The following is a 22,320-nucleotide window of genomic DNA, read 5'->3' as shown; positions in this document are numbered from 1 at the left end:
ATTCTGGATTGGTAAAGTCCAATACAGATACTTTGTATCCTGGATTTATGCAGTCCATAATGTATACTTGGTATCCTGAATTAGTCCAGTCCATTATACTTGACATTCTGGATTAGTCAAGTCCATTATAGATACTTGGCATCCTGGATTAGTTGAGTCTGTTATAGATACATGTACTTGACATCCTGGGTTACTTGACATCATGGATTAGTCCAGTCAATTATAGATACTTGACATCCTGGATTAGTCAAGTCTATTATAGATACCTGACATCCTTGATTAATCCAGTCCATCATGGACACTTGGTATCCAGGATGAGTTGAGTCCATTATAGATGAATGATAACAGGCAGTTATAACATTTAAGGGTCCATGTCAAAATGTTTGACATTTTCAAAGGCAAACAAGGGAAGACAAAAAAAGCAGTGAAAAACAGACAGTGAACTGGGTCATGACAACTTACAATCATGGACAAAAGTTAAACACTCAATATAAACCAAATATATATAACATATAAAAACTCTTCTGGACAAGTAGATTTTTACAGAGACAAGTGCCCTTTCAAAGGAATTAGGCTCTTTTCATGATTGAGAACATTTTTCTGTAGCTTTTGCCCATGGATCATTATTTAGGCTCGTTTTATCTAAGAAACACATTTTGTTAGATAAACTAGATACACTGATTGACAAAAAGACATTACTTGAGGGTCCCCATGGGTAAATCAGTAATCTAGCTGAGCTACCCTCATGAAAGAAAGATTATTATTATTATTATTACAGTAAACCACCCATTATCCAGACCCACTGAGAGACAATGATTTTGTCTGTAAACTCAGTCATCTGTATAATCCATCTTTAATCAATGTGTATTTAATTTCATTGGTATTTAGTGGCAGTCCATACAAGTAATTTTCTGGACAATTGGCATAGAGATCATTGGCATAAAACAAAGAAAACATACTGCACTTTCAAATGAAGAGCATTTTATGCTGAATGGTTCAATACTGTTTTAACTCATTATCCCCTTGTGTCACATTTAAGCATCATGAGGCAGTACCCTAGTTCTGAGCACTGAAACATCACTATCATTCATGATACATCAACTGGGTGGTAGAAGGGAAGGAGAAAAGTGAAATGATGTTAAACAATGTAGACTTTCTACTCATATAAAAAAATACAGCAGAAAAAACTACACTTTTGAGACCAGACCTCTTTTAGGCTATAATTTCCAATTTTCAGAACCGAAGATTGTGTCTGGATTATTTTGCTGTTAAATCTAAAGCAAACTGGTCTGAACTCTCAGATGAACTTTTGTAAAAAGTACAATAATTTTGAGATGAACAGACAAACTTTTGCCAGCAGAAAGATAAGTTTGAGAATTGGAGAAAAAGTGGACTACATCATGAAAATCATGGGTTCAACAAGCAAAACAAACAAACAAACAAAAAACAGAAGTCCAATTTTCACCCTTCTGCACATGTGTGAATGAAATGGTTGATTAAAAACACTACATTTTTTATACACCTAAGCATCCACCAAAATTAAAATCTCATGGAAACATGTATTTGAACGAAATCAGAAGAAACTCTAACATGTGTTTCCTACCCATATTTCAGGCAAAAATGAAAAGAATCACCATGAGAAAATGAAATAAAGTACTACAGCAGTTGTTAGGCAATTCAAGGGAGGTAACCACTCTCAGGTCTAATCATTTCCTCTCAAGGATGAAATCTGAGTTTTATCCCTTACACAGAAAGTGTGACGCATTTTAAAGCAATAAAAGAAAGTCGAGCTAAATAAAAGAGCTCCTATTATGAGAAGCACGATCTACTTTTAGTAATACATGAATGGACAGCATGCCATTGGGTTTGGAGGGTGTGAAATCTCTTCAAGCCCAAAATGTCAGCACACAAACTTGTGGATTTTAAACGGTATCCAATTTTCTTTATCTATGAATAATTTGTTCATTAGGTCTTTAAACTCATCATTGACACAAATTCTATCAAAGTTAGTACCCTCACACAATTTATAATTTAAAATAACATTTGTGGAACTGACTTGGAAAAATATATGTTAACATATGGCCATTTTAATCATTAAAAACAAGCATTTAGCTAAACTAAACAATTACTTACCATCTTGCTGTCAAACTTAGGTAACATCACACATGTTGCGCCACAGTACAAGGATGTCAAGAGTACATTGACAATCCCATGGACATGATGAAGTGGCAAGACATGAAGTATGACATCTGATTTTGACCATCCCCATGCTTCCACCATCATGTTAATCTGTGCAGATAGGTTTCCATGTGTCATCAACACTCCCTAAAATGGACAGAACTGATAATGAAAATAAAATCATAGAATGTTTGCTAATCAGACAACTTCATGCAAACTGTATGCATATAAATAAAAAGATCTGATGGATAACACTAATGACCAATCCAAAATACAGCTACATCTGATGGGTAACACTAATGACCAATCCAAAATACAGCTACATCTGATGGGTAACACTAATGACCAATCCAAAATACAGCTACATCTGATTGGTAACACTAATGACCAATCCAAAATACAGCTACATCTGATGGGTAACACTAATGACCAATCCAAAATACAGCTACATCTGATGGGTAACACTAATGACCAATCCAAAATACAGCTACATCTGACTGGTAACACTAATGACCAATCCAAAATACAGCTACGTCTGATGGGTAACATTGATGACCAATCCAAAATACAGCTACATCTGATTGGTAACACTAATGACCAATCCAAAATACAGCTACATCTGATGGGTAACTACAATGCCCAATCCAAAATATAGCTACATCTGATGGGTAACTACAATGCCCAACCCAAAATACAGCTACGTCTGATGGGTAACATTGATGACCAATCCAAAATACAGCTACATCTGATGGGTAACACTAATGACCAATCCAAAATACAGCTACATCTGATGGGTTACTATAATGCCCAATCCAAAATACAGCTACATATGATGGTAACATTAATGCCCAATCCAAAATACAGCTACATCTGATGGATAACACTAATGCCCAATCCAAAATACAGCTACATCTGATGGGTAACTATAATGCCCAATCCAAAATACAGCTACATCTGATGGATAACACTAATGACCAATCCAAAATACAGCGACATCTGATGGATAACACTAATGACCAATCCAAAATACAGCTACATCTGATGGGTAACTATAATGCCCAATCCAAAATACAGCTACATCTGATGGATAACACTAATGACCAATCCAAAATACAGATACATATGATGGGTGACATTAATGACCAATCCAAAATACAGCTACATCTGATGGATAACACTAATGACCAGACCACTAAACAATTGTTGTCATGAATACTTTGATATGAATTATAATATAACCTGATTTGAGCAAAATCTACTATGACTGACCACCCATCATTTACAACCTAAATCATTGTGCATAGATAAATTTTACTACATAAATCACTGGTGTGAATGATCACCTGCTAAATGCGATCAGTAACCATGAATTTCTGGCAAAATATATCAAAAATATGTCAAGAAAGCTATGAATGTATCACAAAACTATATATAAACTAAAATGCACCCAAAAAAGAGAAAATATTTTTTGTCCAGTTACTGGTGTTGTTAGATTTATTCGATAAAGTTGCGTGCCACAGACAAAAAACTAGAACACAACTTTCACAGACTTATACATGTAATTTCTCTCATTCTGTACAGTAAAGGGTTATTTTTGGGTTCTAAATCACATCACATGTTGTGGGTGTGGAGTTAAATTACAAGTGAACTTCAAAAACCCATGGAAGCATGAATGCTTGACTAAAAGGATGAGGTTCTCGTAAAGTCTGTTTAGCACCATGAGTGATAATTTGTTTATACATGTGCACGAGAAATCCCTATGGGATTCTGTACTTGATTATTGTCACACCATAAAAAGTTCCCATGCAAATCCAACATATGTGGCAAAGTAATGTCTGGGTTTAAGACTGATTTCTTGAATGGGGAGTGTCTATGTAGGACTCACAGTACTAATTCAGTTCCCATAGTAAACCTAAGCAAACACCATGATATTAAAAATTCAATAACTTAAAATTTTTGAGTGCTCATGATCAAACCTATATTTATCAGTATAAATGAAACCTGATGTCAGCTTCTGTGTAGAGGAATTGATATGAGCCATGGCATTTTCTGGACCTTCATGTGTTTGAAATGTTCTGTCAATTTTGCACCAAAGAGTCAGGTGCTAATTTTAGTAATGAGTGTCCCAAACTCAAGACTGTTAAAGGACTGAAATTCTATCAATAAAACAATGTCACTCTCTATTTTTTTTTCACTTACAACTAGGATAAGCTCTCAAAAGATTCTTTATCCTAAAACATAACTTAGATTATTAACACTCCTTGTCAGCCAAACCCATATATACTCTATTTTATGTTCACCCATTTCTAGGCTGGTTCCCATTTTTCCATATCAGTACCGTGTGTCCTGCAGTTACCACTAACCCAAAGAGATTAAGTTCTCTGCTCAGGAAGGCCATGTCACATAAATGTAAGCTACAGAAGACATACTGGGCCATGTCATACAAATTCAAGCTATAGAAGACAGACTGGACCATGTCATTGCAAATGCAAGCTATAGCAGACAGACAAGACTACGTATGTCATACAAATGCAAGCTAAAGAAGACAGACAAGACCATGCCAAACAAAGGCAGGTTAGAGAAGACAGACTAGACTATGTCAAGCAAATAAAAGCTAGAGAAGTCAGACTAGGCCATGTCATATAATTGCAAGATAGAGAAGGCAGACTGGGTGAGCCAGTCAGCTGACTCAGCTATGACCTGATTTGAGACATTACATTGAAGGCAAGGCTCATGTAAGTCACTTGTATTTCATGAACTGAAATCATTGTGTACCTGATCCTGTGAGACTTCATAGTACACTGATTTATTAACTCCCTTTAACCAAGAGGTCATCTTTTGTGGGGTTAGATCGTGCATTACTGCCATCAGCAGGAAGAGTCTTTTACAGTTGATGTGGATATTGTTCTTGCATCGCAGGTAACATCTGAGGGTACATCCAGGATCCTGCAGCTTAACTTCTCTCAACAGACTTGTTGTGGCCAAAATCATCTCTTCCATGAAATCTGAATGTGTATGAGACTCTTGACTGGGATAGAGGATAACTTATTGCTTTTAAAGAGAAGGAGAAAGAAGTCTGCCATTGGGAAATGGGTACTTAGAGTGATGTGACATCACAGACGTGACACCAGTCACTGATAACACACAATTTAACCTTGGATTTTGTAAAAGTGCAAGATCTTCAGTTGTTGTGATCCTCTACACAAATAAAGCTCCAAACTCCTTTTCAATCAGGACATCCTGAAAGGAACCAAAAGTGAAGGATGAGTTTCTTTGGCCACTGGTGGATAAGTGATGACCTCAACTGCTTGAGCAAAGTGGAGTTTGCGTTGATTCATCTGGATATGGCTGTCACGAAATTGAGCAGATCGCTGTTCCAGGATGTTTCATCTTAGTGGAGCAGTCAAAGCTAATGCAGTCTGTGGCTCTCATTTCTTTATGATCATCATGCTCAAAACTGATGGTGGGAAAGTTATGTCCACATTACCTCCTAGCTGCGTAAAAGAGCAGATACAGCCCATGGCTGTGGGGTCAAGAAAAAAATGAAATAAATATCAAGCATCAGACAACCCCAAAGGGCACAGACCCTATGGAGGGTTCATGGAGAGACAACTCTGTATGAAGCAGTTGTCCTCCCATGAAGATGAGTTAGCGAGGACAGTGAACCAGCCAGAAATGTGTCAGATTTGAATATTACCTGTTACTGGGAGTAGCCATCAAGGTTTTCTTCCCTACCATGAGGCAATGGTCTGGTGATTGTCCTCCCCACCCTTGCAGAGGTATGTCACCACAATCGAATTGTCTGACATTATCAAGACCATGTTTCCATGGATATGTTCTACCCACATGCAGAAGGCACTGAGAATGGCTTTCATTTCCAGGAGGTTGATATGAAGAGCATTCTCATGAAGCATCTACATGTCAATGGCCATCAGAGGTCCAGTAATAAACTGGCACTGTAACAGGTCCACCTCCATACTGAGCAGGTCAAAGATCTTGAAGAAACTTCCTTGTATTAACCCGGTCTTATTTGATGCTTTCTCAAATGCCTGAGCATTTCTATGCATTTAGGAGAAATCTTTCATGCTAATATGTGTTAATAGTTCCACATCTAAATGGACACAATGTTGAGAAGGAAAAAGGTCTGAATCCTCTACAATGGTTATCCATCCTAAACTGTGAATGAGGAAAGCATATGTATAAACATTTAACTTCATGTATATAACCATCCACTTCATGTGTATAAACATTTCGCTTCATGTGTATAACCATCCACTTCATGTGTATAAACATTTCACTTCATGTGTGTAACCATCCACTTCATGTGTATAAACATTTCACTTCATGTGTATAACCATCCACTTCATGTGTATAAACATTTCACTTCTTGTGTATAACCATCCACTTCATGTGTATAAACATTTCACTTCATGTGTATAACAATCCACTAAATGTGTAAAAACATTTCACTTCATGTGTATAACCATCCACTTCATGTGTATAAACATTTCACTTCATTTGTATATACATCCCAGTATGGCAGTATGTTGTCTAGGAATCAGAATGTTGCCTTTGCTGTAGAGGGCAACCCAAACTGAGATATAACTTAGTCTAACATCTTACTGATGGTCCAACTTCAATGCCTTAGTTGATGCCTTCTCTAACACATGCACAATTTCTTTTGAAGCTTTTGGGAGGAAGAAGCCAAGTAGATAGGTTTAAAGGGTTCCATGCCAAGATTTACCAAATGTTGAGCAGGGACAGATTTGACTTCTTTACATTGCTTATCAACCACACTATGAGGGATGTAAGGTTGTTCATGTTGTGAACCAAAAAACACATACGGCTGTTCATGTTGTAACCAAAAACCAACCTTACAGAATGTTACTGTAGTGTTTCATGCTGGAATGTCACCATCTCTGCAGCAGACATCCTGAACTCTTAGTATAGCCCCAAAACTGGGGCTGCATGAATAAGTATATCGAAGTACAAATCGGACACGTCAAAAATATTCACATACTTGTTGCATCTCTATCGCACATCTCAACTGATGCTCGACTTCATATTCAGAAATGTTCTGGAGTAAAAGTCCTATGTGTGAAGCAGAAAAGCAAAATTTTCTTGTGTATAAAATATTCCACTTCATGTTTATAAGTATCCCCCTTTCATGTTTATAAATGTCCCCTTCATGTGTATAAACATCCACTTCATGTGTATAAACATTTCACTTCATGTGTATCAAACTACCACTTCATGTGCATAAATATCCCACTTAATGTGTACAAACATCCAACTTCATGGAATTGCTAAGGAGTTACAAAAGACTATGAAAGGGGATCAGATAATGAAATCTGAAGAACCCTCTGACACTGTTTGGATCACTGATCATTTTCTGAGAATGGACTTTATTGGACAGGAGTAGCATGGCACCATCAATTTCTGTTCAAGATTTGTTTGTGTGTTTTATCAACATGTAGATAAGTTATGTGTGGAAAAAATATTTCTGTACACCTTTTACCTGTGGGGTGAGAAAGTTGCATGCATCACAGCATTAAAGGCAAAATTGACTAAAGCTGAAGGACACATTCAGACAGACAAAATCCTACAGATTTTCTCTGTAGCTTCCATGAACTAAATTCTGTCCATTCCTTTGTCAGATTCGCATATTCCAGCATTGCTTTTTCATCAACTTATTGGGAAATGATGATGAAATATCATCAGCACGCATCATCATCACTATGTTCATTGGATATGTTATCAATAGTGATCACTTTACAGAATAACAGATTGGCTTGATCAGATGACTTCATAAGTATTGACAGATCACTATGAATTTCATAGACTTCATAAGTATTGACAGATCACTATGAATTTCATAGGAATAGTTGCTCTGGTCAACTAGCTGGCTCAACAATCAAAGATAACAGATTCCTGAATACTGTAAATGTTCATTTCTCATCTGTATGGCTGGAATGTTTGGTCTGTAGTTGATATGGTGTACTAAAGTCGGCATATACCTTGTGCACTACAATCAGCATGGCTAGTCAGTTTTGTGGTCAGTTTGAATGGCTGACTCACCAGTTACGGACTCCTGACCACTGTAATCATACATAGCTCGTTTGTTTGACTGGATCATTTGGTCAGAAGTCTGAAAGGTGTACCAAAGATATATATAAATTGTGGTCTTTTGCTGGCTGGTACAGCATATTTGGTATAGACTGTCAGTCTGTATGGTATTGGTATGGACCGTCCATCTGTACCATATTGGAACAGACTGTCCATAACGTATTGGTCAAATTGCAATTGTCCATATCCAGCATGTTTTTTTTTATACTGTCATACATCGATGGGGTAAATGATTGCAAGTTGTCATGTCTCATGAACATGGTCCAATTGCTTGTGAGCTCTCACGGCTCACTGGTCAAGTCCTAGGCTTACCCCGAGTATGAATGCAACATCCAAATACCATTTCTATTTATCAGCATATTGACAACAAGCTATTTGCATCATATTCATCACATATGGTTCCATAGCCTGATTTGAACTATCTGTGCTTTCCACTCTAATCATGGATACAGTATTTTCTGGCATTGTTTCTTCATCTTCATTGGAGGTGGGGTTTTGAAGGCATCTTAACACACGAGACTAATCTACAATTCAAATGTATTCACAAATACTGTAGTTTCAATCAATTTTCATGGAGGACCAATTTGTGTGGTTTTCGTTGTTGCCCTGAACCATGAATTTAAATCCCCAACGAAAACTGAGCCACGTAGGATGATGACACACACCCTGTTTTCTTACAGTGTTTCGTTCCTAGAGTTTAACACAGCTACCAGCATTTGATAAATCAAGGTCAATACTGTAATCTGGTAATTAAATGTTAGTTTTTACGTTTTTGTTTTATGTTTTATTTAACCATTTGAAACAAGAATTATAAATGATTTTATATTGTTTCAGTGTACACATTTGATTAGGCATCCGATAGCTGAAATTTTACACTCACTGCCTTAAATCAATATGTGAAGTAAGGATTGAGAGAAAATAGAGAAAAAGCATAAGGTATTCAAACAATAGTAATAGTGAAAATGAAAGAAAAAATAATACAAAATAACAGTACATGAAAATTAAATTTAACACTTTTTCAAATCGATCCTTCATCTGAGTACAACTATTGTTGAAACGTTTAAATCCTTTTGAAAACTCATTCATTTTATCCATGCATTTTTAATCCAAAAGAACAACAATTATGTAAAACATTATCTATAACTATTTCTTCAAAAACACTGTTATTAATGAAACACTATATATATACACTAATTACAGCAGTATTGAAGCTTACACTTCACAGATTTTTGGACAATGCCACTGTATCAACATTATGTCAATCAAGTTTCATGGTACTCACAAATGCTTCTCAGGTAAATAATCCCCAAATTGCTGAATTAAACAAGTCAAGCTTTCTCCAAACCACTGATAATTAGGTCCGATCTTTCACTCTTTGTCGCATGAGCTGCAATTATCCATTCAGCGTGAATTTGCTTGATTAGTGAGGTTGCAAGGCTTACTAATACTGTGCACTCGTCATCACCAGTAACATCTTTTTCCGTAATGGCATCCATGACCTGTTTAGTATACCATTCATGGAAGTGTGACTTTAATTTTTCTTTGTACTCTTTATTTACCGTCAAGTCTAGTGGTTGAAGTTGGTCAGTACAAGAGAAAGGCACAAATATTAGCTGCCTGGTAAGCAAGTGCCTGCGCTGTGTTCGCAGCTTCTGATGGGTTAGGAAGTCCAGGAACCGAGGGGGGTCTAAGTTGAATTTTGCCACTCTTAAGCCACTGTGTTAATGCCATGATCGTCAGAGAGTACTTATGGTGCAACTTGATGGACAGTGGTTTAAGTAAGAGATTATTCATATGTACTTTAATAACGAATTGGCCTAGTATTGTTGGCTGTGTCGCCTTCCTTTGATGTTGAGCACTCAAACCAAAACACAGCAAAAGTGATTAATCTTGACAGGTGTTTTATTTGCATTCTTAGAGATGGAAGTATTGTTTTAGTGTTGGCTGCATCAGCTTCGACTTACGTTATTCACTTGGTCAAAAACACAGTGTAAGTATTGAACTTGCCAGGTCTTTGATTTGTGCTTATACAGGTGGTAGTATTGTTTTAAAAATTAAAGTGACCACAGTTTGTGTCGGCATAGTTTTATTCTTTTGTATTATTTATTTTGGGTATTTGTATAGGTTAAACCATGAAATTAAATACCTACTAATATACAAACTTTGACAAGCAAAACCATGAATTTAAGTACCCACTAAAATGTCTGTTGTTATTTTGCATGTTCATGAGGGGTGGAGCAGACATCTCAACATCACCCAGGAGACTAATCAATGATGTGACTATATTCACAGATACAGTATGTTCTGATGCAGTTTCTGCACTGGCATGAGGGTGGGGTGGGGTGGTGGAGAGGGCATCAGAACATCCATCAAGACTAATCAACAATCTGGATATGAGATTATGTGCTATGATGTATCTGGAATGTGCTTATTTTTGCAGTCCTTGAACTCTTTTTAAAACTTTAGAGCAAGTACTTTCGTACCAAACTGCACAATCATTAAAGGTGTGTGCCAATGAGCACTTGTATGCATAGACATGTCTCATGTCCATCCTCCATGACTCTGAATCCTTTACACTTCTTGTACTTAGTTGTCATCTGTGTAGTAAAGAAGAGGAAGAAACAATTACTTACTATAAATATACATAAATTGAAATGATGCAAAACGCATTAAGAAAACAATGTAGATGAGTAACAGTTGATAAGTAGTACCCAAAAATGTCTCCAGTAAAGCTGAATGAGATTAAAGTCGCATGTGAAAACAATAAACAGCATAATTATGTCAATTATGTCAAAAATTAGGGGGGCCCCGAGTGGCCAAGTGGTCTAAAGTGCTCTCTGTTATGGATCACTGCCATCTCACCTCTATCAGCGTCAGTTCGAGCCTCGAATTCAGCCAATGTGGGTATGTGAGAAAGCTTGCCAGTAGCTTCTCATGGGTCAGTGGTTCTTTCCGGGGTTTTCCCAGGTTCTTCCTCCACCATTAATACTGGCCGCCATGTATAGCCTATCATGTGCTGAAAAATGGCGTTAAACCCACAACAACGACAACATCAAAAATTAGGAATAAATTCACCAGAATTCACAACAATGAATGCACCATATTAAACAACCACTGAAAATTTAAGATGGATGATTTCAAATTAAGGTACAAGATTAAATGAATTATATGTAGGACATCTTTATAGTATGACAGTGAATATAAAAATATTCACATCCATGCATAATGGTGGCACCCAGGGAGTTAGGGGAGTTAACCTGTAAGAGTTACTTCCCTTAGTCTGCATAATATCAAGACAGTTTTTCATTTTTAAAGAAGAGCTGGAAAGGTAGCTGAGAAAGTTGTTCTACTGTAACATGATCGTGTAATGTCTCTGACAAAGAAACATTTAGAACTTACTGTTATGGCTGAATCCTTTCAAGATCATTTGGAACATACTTGGCTCCTTCTAATGTGAGTCAAATAACTCTGACCCTATGAAACAGACTCAGAGGTAATCATAGTGATACTTCACAAATTGGTTAATTTTTGACATGGCTAGACATGCAAATAACAGTCATATAAAATGACAGGTGGTGAAAATAACATTCTAGGATATTTTAACAATCAATGAAATGCCTACACATTTAAACAGAAAAGGCAGAGGATGTTGATTGATTTAATTATTTGACCTAGTTTAAATGGCTTTAATAAGCGTTTAAATTATCGATACAAGTAGACAACTTGCCTAAAAGTGTGCAAAGGTACTTGCCAACTGCACCCTGCAGAGAAACTCTCTATATTAAATACAGCAATCTGGTTTCATCCACAACAAGGAATACTCCTGATTTTACAGCTGTACAGTACTCTGGTTCCATCCACCTCCAAGAACTATCCCTGATTTTATGAATTTACTTTAGAAACCGTTACATTTTGAAATACAAATTCAAAACAAGTCATTTATTGTTTACAATAGCACCATTTAATTTTTTTAGGCATACTTTTTATTTTATCAGCTGTTTATAATTTGCAAGTTTTTTCACCAAATTTTCTTATTTTCAGTTATACGTATTCAGTTTGCACAAGAATTAAAAGAAAAGTTTTCTTCTGGCCGATCTGATGGAAGGATGATGGTACTATAGCTACCTACATGTGTCATGTTCACTCCTTGTGAAATATTAAATCCATTGCACAATGAGTTTTTTACCAGTAGTAAAGAAATAAATAATACTTACTAACCCTGACACTCTTATTTATTGATTGCTTATGTTAATAAACTTGTTTTGTTTCAAAGCACTGTGTAGCATTTTGTTCTGAGGCACAACTTGAAATATGTACACCTAATGACTGGCAACTTGTCATTCTAAAGCAGTGCAACATACCATACTGCACTCACTGAAATATAATATTTTAAACTCAAGCATTGTTAGTGTTCTCATCATAGGCACATTTTGTGGACATTTTTTGTGAATACCGTTAGTCTGTCATGGTGACAATGACAGATCATGAAGAAAAAACATTAATGTATAAAGTTGGAAAAGATTTTTTCTTCTTTAGAAAATAAATTTCGTTTTAATTTTTATTTCATCTTAAATCATAGAATTTGATACATATCTTTGCAACTATATGATGATTAAGGTTTCATTGACTCAATTTGGTCTTTTCACAGTAATAAGTGCCAGCTAAGCTTTGATATGCTAAAAATAGTTACAATGCATCTGTCTAGGTAAATTGGGAATTTATTAACTTTCTTTCACTAAATAAGCTTGGTGCATTGTTACATTAGAGAAATATTAAGTTGACAGCAAGGTGTTTTTAAAGGTAGACTGTGCTTCGTTGACTCAGTGCGTACTTTCAAGAAAATCAGAGCTAACTAAAGCTTTGATATGCCAAACATAAAGGTAATCTCTTTGCTCGGTTTAGGCATCAGTAAATTTGCAATTTCTTAAGAAAATAAATTTGGTTCTTCGTTTTCTTTCTTGTTTGATATTTCTTTGTTACAAAACAGTAAGCATTGTTCAATTTGACTCAGCAATTTTTCAAAATTGATGACCATAACAAAGAATGTGAGGGATCTGATACAAAAGAAAGAACTCCATCAACAAGGCAAATCTTAAAACGGCCCTTTTAAGGACCATCTGTATAATTAGAAAGATATACTTTACTATCAATACTGACACTTTTTCATTCACTATCCAAAATGACAGACAGTTGTTACATTATGAAAACGTACTGAAATTATCATGATTTTGTTTGTCTGTTTGTTGCTTTATAGCACACCAACACAAGTAGGTTATTTAGTGCTGAGGCAATTGGAGTAAAGTGCCTTGCCCAAGGACACACCACGGCAATAAGAGTAAAGTACCTTGCCCAAGGACACACCAAAGTAGCTGACTAAGGCTGGTATAATGATAGGATTCAAACTCACATCCTTTCAGTCGTAAATTTAGCATGCTAACCACTGCGCCACTAGGGCTCCCTAACAAGATTTTAAAATGAATTATATACTGCGGCTCCCTAACAATATTTTAAAATGTATTATATCACAAGTGTGTTATATAGCTTAGTTGTTTTTTCCCCTCAATATAAGTCAAAAGTTGGAGTGCATGTTATACACACTAAAATATGGTATACCATGGAATCCTGTCCTTAAAAAAAGAACCTGTTCATAGACTAACTTGTCAACCACATAAGTAGTCCACTTATGCCATTTTTTGCTTCCTTCCAGAGAAATGGTAATGACCTCAAGAGGCCAGATTTTCACTTTATAATGTGTGGTTTCCTTTAAAGATGTCAGAACTAATTCTATAGAATAAATTAGTTGATGTCTGAAGTTGAAAATTTTTGTTTACCTTTGGTCTCCCTGTAGTTCCACTTGTGTAAACAATCATGGCTGGCAGGTTTTTGTACTTATTATCACGAAGCATATTTGCATAGTATACGTTTAGTTTCAATGAAACTGAAGGGTCAGGCTGTGTCTCACTTTTATATTCTCCAGTATAAGACTCCTTTTTCAATAATAAGATCTGCACACTGAGTTTCCTGGAGATCGGTTCTATTTTATCCACAAAAGCTTCCGTGGTGATGACTAATGGTGCTTGAGAGTCTGCAATAAAATATTCCAGTTCACTAGCTGGATGGGTCTTGCATAAAGGAACAGATATACCTTCATTCATCCAGATTGCCCATTGTGCTATGACATACGATAAGTCATTCTCACAAAGAAATGCAACACAAGGAGACTTCTCAAGCTTGTTTGGTGAAATCATCTCTCGGATTGCCACAGCCAAATTGGAGCTATAATGAAGAAGATCTTCATAGGAAAACTTTCCATTCTGGTCTATGATTGCAACTCTATTTACATGTTTTTTAGCCTCCAGAAAAACTGGAACTACTATCCCCACCTTCTTCTTAGAGTAAACCAATCTGCTCAAGTAACTCTTGCAGACAAATGTCAAGTTTTGTTTCATCCTCCAAGTGTTTCTGTCTTCAATATATTTGTCGGTATTTGTCATTGTCAGAAATGGCCTATGACCCCATTTTAACACTGGATACTGGTTCTTGTGCAGAACACTGCCCCATGGGCTCTTGCATAAAGCTAGACGACACTGGAAAGCAGATGGCAACTTGTACAATAGCATGACGTTCATCTATTGTTTTCTTCACTTATCTGAAAGAGAGAACAAGATTTCAGTGACATCAATGAACATGAGTAACAAGAACATCCAACTCCATCTTTAACAATTTCCTATTAAACATAACGCCCAGAGCCATTATTTTTTATTAGTCTTAATGCTGACCATATGACTCCAGAATAGTTAGGTTTCTTTATTACTCCCAGTGCAAGCCACTCAAATGTTTGGTCAAAGAACTTGCTATAGAACCAATTTATTCTGCAAAATCTTTGAAACAAAATGATCTTGACCTTTGGAGCAAAATCAATAGGTCTCTTCCATACCTTAAGTGCAAGCCTTCCCCCCACAAAGTTATGTGGTTATGAACTAAAAATATAAAGCAAAAATACAACATTTTTCTTATTTAAACCCTCAGTGAATTTACCTTTGACATCATGACCCCAAATCAATATACATGTACTTCTTTTGTTTGTGTGTGACTTGTTTTTTAATGTAGCTTCAACAATTTTTCAGTCATATCACTAAAATGTCTGCAGTGTGACAGTTTATAATGATGTCTAGCACTGGGGCATTATGCCGCAGACATGTAGCATGATGTCCCACTCAGTCACATTATCCTGACATCAGGCCAACCAGTCCTAACACTAACCTCTTAATGCTGAGCGCCAAGCGAGGCAACTGTTAGTGTCATTTTTGTAAGTCTTAGGTATTGCTTGGATGGAGATCACACCTACAACCTCACACATCTGAGGCGGATGCTCTAACAACTAGGCCACCAGACTGGTTTATTTCTTTTGTACCAATGTCTAAATCATTTCTATTTTAGATGAAGGTACATGGTCAATAACTTAAATTTTCTGCACAAACCATTTTTCTTCTTACAGTGACCTTGATCTTTGATCTTTTGATCCCAAAATCAATAGACTTTTTGCTTGCCTCAAGTGCAAGCTACCCACAAAGTTTGTTCTTGGTATGTAATGCAAATCTAATGTTAATGTGTAGAAATCATTTTTCTTCTTTCTGTTGATGTGACCTTGACCTCTTAATCACAAAATCGAAAACAGTGCTTCCTTTCCCCAAATGCATCCATCTACAAAGTTTGGTAACCGTAGGTGCTGGAGAGCCCAACTTATTATTTCAAAACAATTTTTTTCTTCTTTTAGTCACAGTGACCTTGACCTATGAATCTTAAATCGCTAGGGTCATACCATATCCAATGTCCAAACACGTACAGCATTTGGCAATTGAATATTGAGAAGAACTCAAGTTATTATTCAGAAGATAAATTCTGAGTAGAGTGATCCTTGCTTACAAAAAAACTGGCCATGAGACAGAGAATACAATCAACTTAAGTGATCCTGACCTACAACAAAAACTGGCCCATGTGACAGGAAATAAATTTAGACTAAAGTGATCCTGACCCACAAAAAACTGGACCATGAGTCAGAAAATAAATTCAGACTATAGTGATCATTACCTACAAAATACTGGCCCAAAAGACAAAGAATAAGACATAATGTACTAAAAGAACATTTTATGTTCTAAAATATCAAAGCGTATATACTATAATGGGTTTATGAAAACCAGAGATTAATTATTTTTAAATAATTGTTAAAAAAAACCTTTGGGGGCCCTGAGTGGCCGAGTGGTCTAAAGCACTCTCTGTTACGGATCACTGCCATCTCACCTCTGTCTGTGCCGGTTCGAGTCTCAGATTCAACCAATGTGGATATGTGAGAAAGCTTGCCAGTAGCTTCTTGTGGGTTGGTGGCTCTTTCAGGGGTTTTCCAAGGTTCTTCCTCCACCATTAATACTGGCTGCCATGTATAGCCAATTCGTGTGCTGAAAAATGGCGTTAAACCCAACAACGACGACAACAAAACCTTTGTTTGTCCACCCATAGAATCCAAATTTCACATGCTTTGAGTAACCTTGGAGTGAAACATGCATAGTTCATGCATGATTAGCCACTACAGATGAGGCTTCACATGAAATCATGCATGAATAGTCACTATGGATGAGGCCTCACATGAAACAGTTCATGCATGAATAGCCACAACAGATGAGGCCTTACATGAAATGTAGCCCACTCTTTTACAATCTAAATAAAATAAAGGTAAGAGTTCTAATAGGCATGTATAAAAAGTTCATGACCTAGTGACCTTTTCCCACTGCACTTATTTTTAGTAGCCATTCAGGTAAGGCCTTTCATTTCATGCATGGGAGATAGTAGATGTATAGCATGTCAAATATTCATGTGATTATGTACTAAATGCAAAAACCAACAAAAGCCAGCAAAAGGTGAATTATAGGTTGTTGTGAACTTCCTTTTTTTTGTTGTAGTAAGAGAGATGCATATTATCATTACTTCATGATTCTAGCATGAACAATGCCCAAGTAATGAATATCAAACAAAATGGGACCCCAGTCCGTGTTGCATAAAATATAGGTCATAATAACCAGCTTTTGCAATGAGGGTGTAGTGATCATCACGATGCATCCCCTTACCAAAATTTCATGATTCTAGGTCATTATGTGCAGAATATGCAAGAGACATGTGACCATGGCCAAAATGCAAAACCTTAACCTAAGCAGGTAAAATATGAAACTGAAAGTGGGATCTATTTAAGATACCTTATCAATTAAAGATACTCAAAAATGCATTAAATGTATGTCAGAGTGACCTTTTGTCTTAGGTGTGTGGTACTAACAGATATGCACACAATCAACTATTTTAACCATTCTAGTTAGAAAGGTTTGTTTTGTTGGCTCTAATGGTGTTTTAACTGATTGATAGAATTAGCTACATCATACTGAGGAAATGGATCTAGTGTGGAAAATGCAAGAGAAATAAACTAAAATAAAAAAAATTATCCAGGGTAATTGAAGCATGAAATATGGACAACAGTGACCATCTTTTGGAAGGAGGGTATCATTTTCATCTAAATGCATCCCCTCACTAAGTTTCATGATTCTCAATATGACAGTGTACTACATATGGACTGCAAAAACAACCAATGAAGTTGAGCTAAATTCAAAAATTAGGTCTAAGCCAATAAAATGTGACAAGGAGGTTACATTGATCTTTTGCAGTAAGTGTATGGTACTAAATGAAATACATATAGTCATCTAGTGTTTTTAATTCTAGCATAAACAGCCCATAGGAAATAAATTTAAAAATAAGATTTAAACAAAATCAGCGAAGTTGTTAACATTAGTCAAACTGACCTACTTTAGTTAGCATGGCATGCATATTCCAACAAGAGCAAGTGAATGGCTCCCTGTGTTTAATAGTTCTCTATGTTGACAAGTGAAAGGTTTGTGCACAAATCATTTTTCTTTTTTCAGAGTGACCTTACCTTTGACATTTTGACTTCTAAATCAATAGCTTTCATCTTATCCAACATGTGAGACATCCACAAAGATTGCTTGAGGTATGTCATGCAGAACTATTATTGTACAGGAACTGTTTCTTTTTCTTTCGGGGCCACCATGACCTTTGACCTTTCAAGCTCAAAATTGATAGGGTTATTCCAAGTACAAGCTATCCACAAAGTTTGGTAACTGTATATGATGAGGAACTCTAGTTGTGCAAAAACCATTTTCTTTCTTTCAGTCACAGTCAACTTGTTCTTTCAACCTGTGAGCCCAAAATCGATAGGATTCTTCCTTACCCCAAATGCGAATCATCCATACAGATTACTAACTGTAGATGGTAGACAACAGAAGTTATTTTGTGGAAACCAGGCAGGTAACAGACTGATGGACATATGGACAAAAGCACAACACAATACACTCTCTTTTATGGTTGGCATATAAAATCTCCTGTGGTTCTTAGATGCAAACACTTAGCCAATGTCATTAAAAAGATAAAAGATAGGTCAAGTGATTGGAAAGTGATTAGGTTAAGCCACATAGCCTAGATCTTAGCAGAAAAGGAGATTAAGACACCTGCTAATTGATTGCTAGCATCTAATGATAAGCTGGATGAAAATGAAAAGGCTAATTATGTGTGCATGTGCTTTGACACCTTGCTTTAATAAGCATCACCCATCAAATTTTTAATCTATCGTGTTTTACATTCTTACACAATTTTTGGAACACTTGTATTTTATCAAAAATTCTTGAGTGTTTTTTAAAATTGTAACAAGATTTTGGGACTTATTTGTTTGTCAGAGGAATTTGATCTTCCATATTAATTGTGTTATCTATATCTACATTATGTGTTTAAGTTTTGTCCATGACTGTAGATTGTAATGATAATCTACAAACAAGATATTATATAGCTAATTTTTGTACATGAGTGTAGATTATTTTAAGATAATTAGCTATATAGGTTGTTTATTTGGGTCTGAGTTCATGCAAACGGACCTGTGTAAAGTCTGAAGTAAATTTCTATTGGATTGTTAAGTCAGGTGGATTGTGTTGAGACACAAGTCACATGGGAGGGAAAATGGCAGGGTTATGTGGATGTATATAATGAAGAAGAAAACAACTAATTCATTCCTAATTCCTATTTATATTACTGTTCTTAGTTTATTTTCTTGCTGGAGATGCATTTAATGTTTAGATTTAACTTGAGAGAGATCATTTAATTAAATTATTGATTGGAATTACAAGGTGCTCATATGACTGTATGGATAAAGTACTATTTTGGGATTATTGTGAATTTATTCAAACAAGTTTTGGACAATGTCATTGTGATACATCAAGGCTGTTGACACTTCATTACATTCATTGATATTGGTACATGTGGGCATTCAAGACTTGGAATTAATTCTGAACTCTATTCTTTAGGACTTGTGATAGAACTTTTAAGGATTATTTTGGATTTAAGTCACAATACTTAAGTTCCTCTTACATTTTCATTTTATAACTTAGAAAATTACATTGAGTTTTACAAAATTTCCTGGTTTTGCTTCATTCTGTTGTTTAATTTAAGACCATAGAGTTGTAACAACTGTCACAAATTGTCATCAGAATCTGCTGTTTTTCTGTCATGTATACGCTTCTGTTTTTAAGTTATTACCACATGCGTACTCTTCCAGTGGTAACTATATATAATTTCTTTGGGGCCAAGTGCAAGACTGTGGATGAGCCTGATTTGAGTGAGACTGACTGAAAGAAATTAGTTAAAGCATTTATTTTTGATAAAGAAAACAAATTTTTAAAGAGGCTGTGAGAGTCATGGAATGAATCATGGAATGGCATTTCCATTAGCCACAAAAGAAAAGAATGGAACATTATTAGGTTTATGCACTCACATGTTTCTCCAGACTTTCATGTTTCATTGATAATGTCAGGTGGTCTCTTCACATAAAATAATGGGCCATAAATATAGACAATGAACTGTAATCTCATCCTTGATTCCTTATAACTGTTACATCACCAACAATCAAATTATCAATGTTCTCTACTGCACTAGTTTTTCATTTTTTCACTGTAATAAAAATACTAAGATTCTAATGACACACACATATCTTTCCCAACAATGTTCTCAATTAGTGAAAGGGGAAAAAATATTCTTATTAAGACTCCTATCTTGGGGGGGGGCCTGGGACTCCAACGTTTTCAAGAAAAGAGCCCTGGACCTCAATTTTCAAAATCTTATGGAGAAACATGAATGTACATGTGTGTACAAGTTAGTTCCCTAGGGAGTAGGTGTTAGGAAACTCTGACAAGTACTAATGAAGAAAGAATGGTTGAAATTCTATACAAGCGTATGTTTTTATGTGTGTACTGCAATGCTGACACCTGGGGTACCATAATAGTTCTCCTCTAATTTGAAGCTCTAGGTGAGCTACAAAGCAATTCCGCAGCGACGGCTTTTTAAGCATGATAACAGATCAGATCCTGTGTACAATTTTTAAATGTCTTGATCTGAAAATGCTGTGAAATTCACTAGCTTTTGAAAATTTTCTATGATGTTCTTTTAGTTGTTCTGAGCCAACAAAAAATATCAGATAACCTGACACCAGGGGCCTGTATAAATCTTGATTGGGCCACTTTTATATCCAAAATTAGTTGCTGAATGGGCCTGCAAAAATTTCTTAGTTGGCCTGGAAGAAACCTAAAGTTCGCTGACAAAAAGTTACATTTTCATTCTGAAGTTCTGGACAGACACTAATATTCAGCCTCCTGCCAGACTCCATTTGTAAGTCCCTCCACCTTATGGAGATTTTCAAAGCTATAAACTTTGTGTACAAAGCAAAGCACATTACTGATGAATGGAGGAGCAGTACAATTCCTGTTCTCTGTATTTCATTGGTTACTTATAATTAGAACTCACTTGTCCTGAATGAATAATGCTGAGCTGTCCTTTGCTCACGCTGACTTGGTAATACATCATTGGTGATACATATGATGCATCTAAGGTACTATAACATGACTAATTATGAAACTTTAAGCTACTGTTTTCACTGATTGGTCTAATAAAGGACCCATGCCTTTACAACTTCATTTTGTTTTTGAGTGAGAAAAATGGTGCTTGTTTTAGTTTTCAGAAAACAAACTTAACTCAGTACTGGTTTATATCAGGACATGGAAGAAAAAAACAATTTACTTTTAATTAAAATCAAATTCTGAGGTCATAAACAATTTTGTTGGGAGGGGAGAGGGAGTACACTATTATGACAGACAAATACACAAAAAACATGTCAATTTATATCTAAATGCCATGTCAAGTAAATGGATTTTAAGTCAGGGCAAGTGATTTTTTTTGCTCTTGGTATGACAGAAGAAAACATCTTTGAACACTGCTATTATTAACTCCATAAAACAATGTATTATCATCTTGCTAAATATTTGTAAAATGGTAATGCATTGTTTGTACTACAAGCTTTTATCTGGCTCTTAATTACCAGTTTTACAATTTGTGAACAAAATATTCATCTGCTGAAAAACTACACATCTGGTAACTACTTTTGGTGAAAACAATAGAACAATTTCAGAATAACATTTTGCTGATACCTATTTTTGAGTTATTCCCCATGAGATGATTCAAAATTTACCCCATTTCCCATTTACCCCATCTAGATAGACTGAAGGCAATACTTTAAGTCCACTTTATTTAACATAGCATTCAGTAATTAGAGCTATTCACTAAGATAGTTTAATTGCAATTTTCTAACCTAAATAATTAGACACCCCAATAATATCAGATGCTGTCAAATCTGCTCACATATATCATTTCTTCAATGATATTAGGTTTGACACCTGTCAATTTACAGATGACCATGTGGGAAGCCATTGCGATTCACACCGCTCCGGTGGCCTAGTGGTTAGAGCATCTGCCTCGGAAGCAGCAGGTCGTGGGTTTGAACCCCAGCCGAGTCATACCAAAGACTTACAAAAATGTTACTAACAGCTTCCTTGCTAGGCGCTCAGCATTAAGAGGTTAGTG

At 35.9% G+C, this 22,320-nt stretch overlaps 1 protein-coding gene across 2 annotated transcripts in view; it reads right to left on the bottom strand.

Moving 5' to 3' along the window:
• The window catches only part of LOC149771515 (malonate--CoA ligase ACSF3, mitochondrial-like), a 58,399-nt gene that overhangs the window by 31,786 nt on the left and 4,293 nt on the right, over nucleotides 1-22,320 (bottom strand). For both annotated transcript variants that reach the window (XM_089948359.1, XM_089948360.1), the window contains exons 2-3: nucleotides 14,136-14,953; nucleotides 2,134-2,325 (exon numbers count right to left, since the gene is read on the bottom strand). In XM_089948359.1, the coding sequence (XP_089804485.1) occupies nucleotides 2,134-2,325; nucleotides 14,136-14,933 (990 nt within the window). In that variant the 5' untranslated portion in view covers nucleotides 14,934-14,953. The remainder of the gene's footprint in view (nucleotides 1-2,133; nucleotides 2,326-14,135; nucleotides 14,954-22,320) is intronic.

Source organism: Sinohyriopsis cumingii, unplaced genomic scaffold (assembly GCF_028554795.1).
Source record: "Sinohyriopsis cumingii isolate HCF-2022 unplaced genomic scaffold, ASM2855479v2 utg001789l, whole genome shotgun sequence".
NCBI classification, from domain to species: domain Eukaryota; kingdom Metazoa; phylum Mollusca; class Bivalvia; order Unionida; family Unionidae; genus Sinohyriopsis; species Sinohyriopsis cumingii.
The sequence above is the reverse complement of the archived record's forward strand: the minus strand, read 5'-3'. Positions and strand labels throughout refer to the sequence as shown.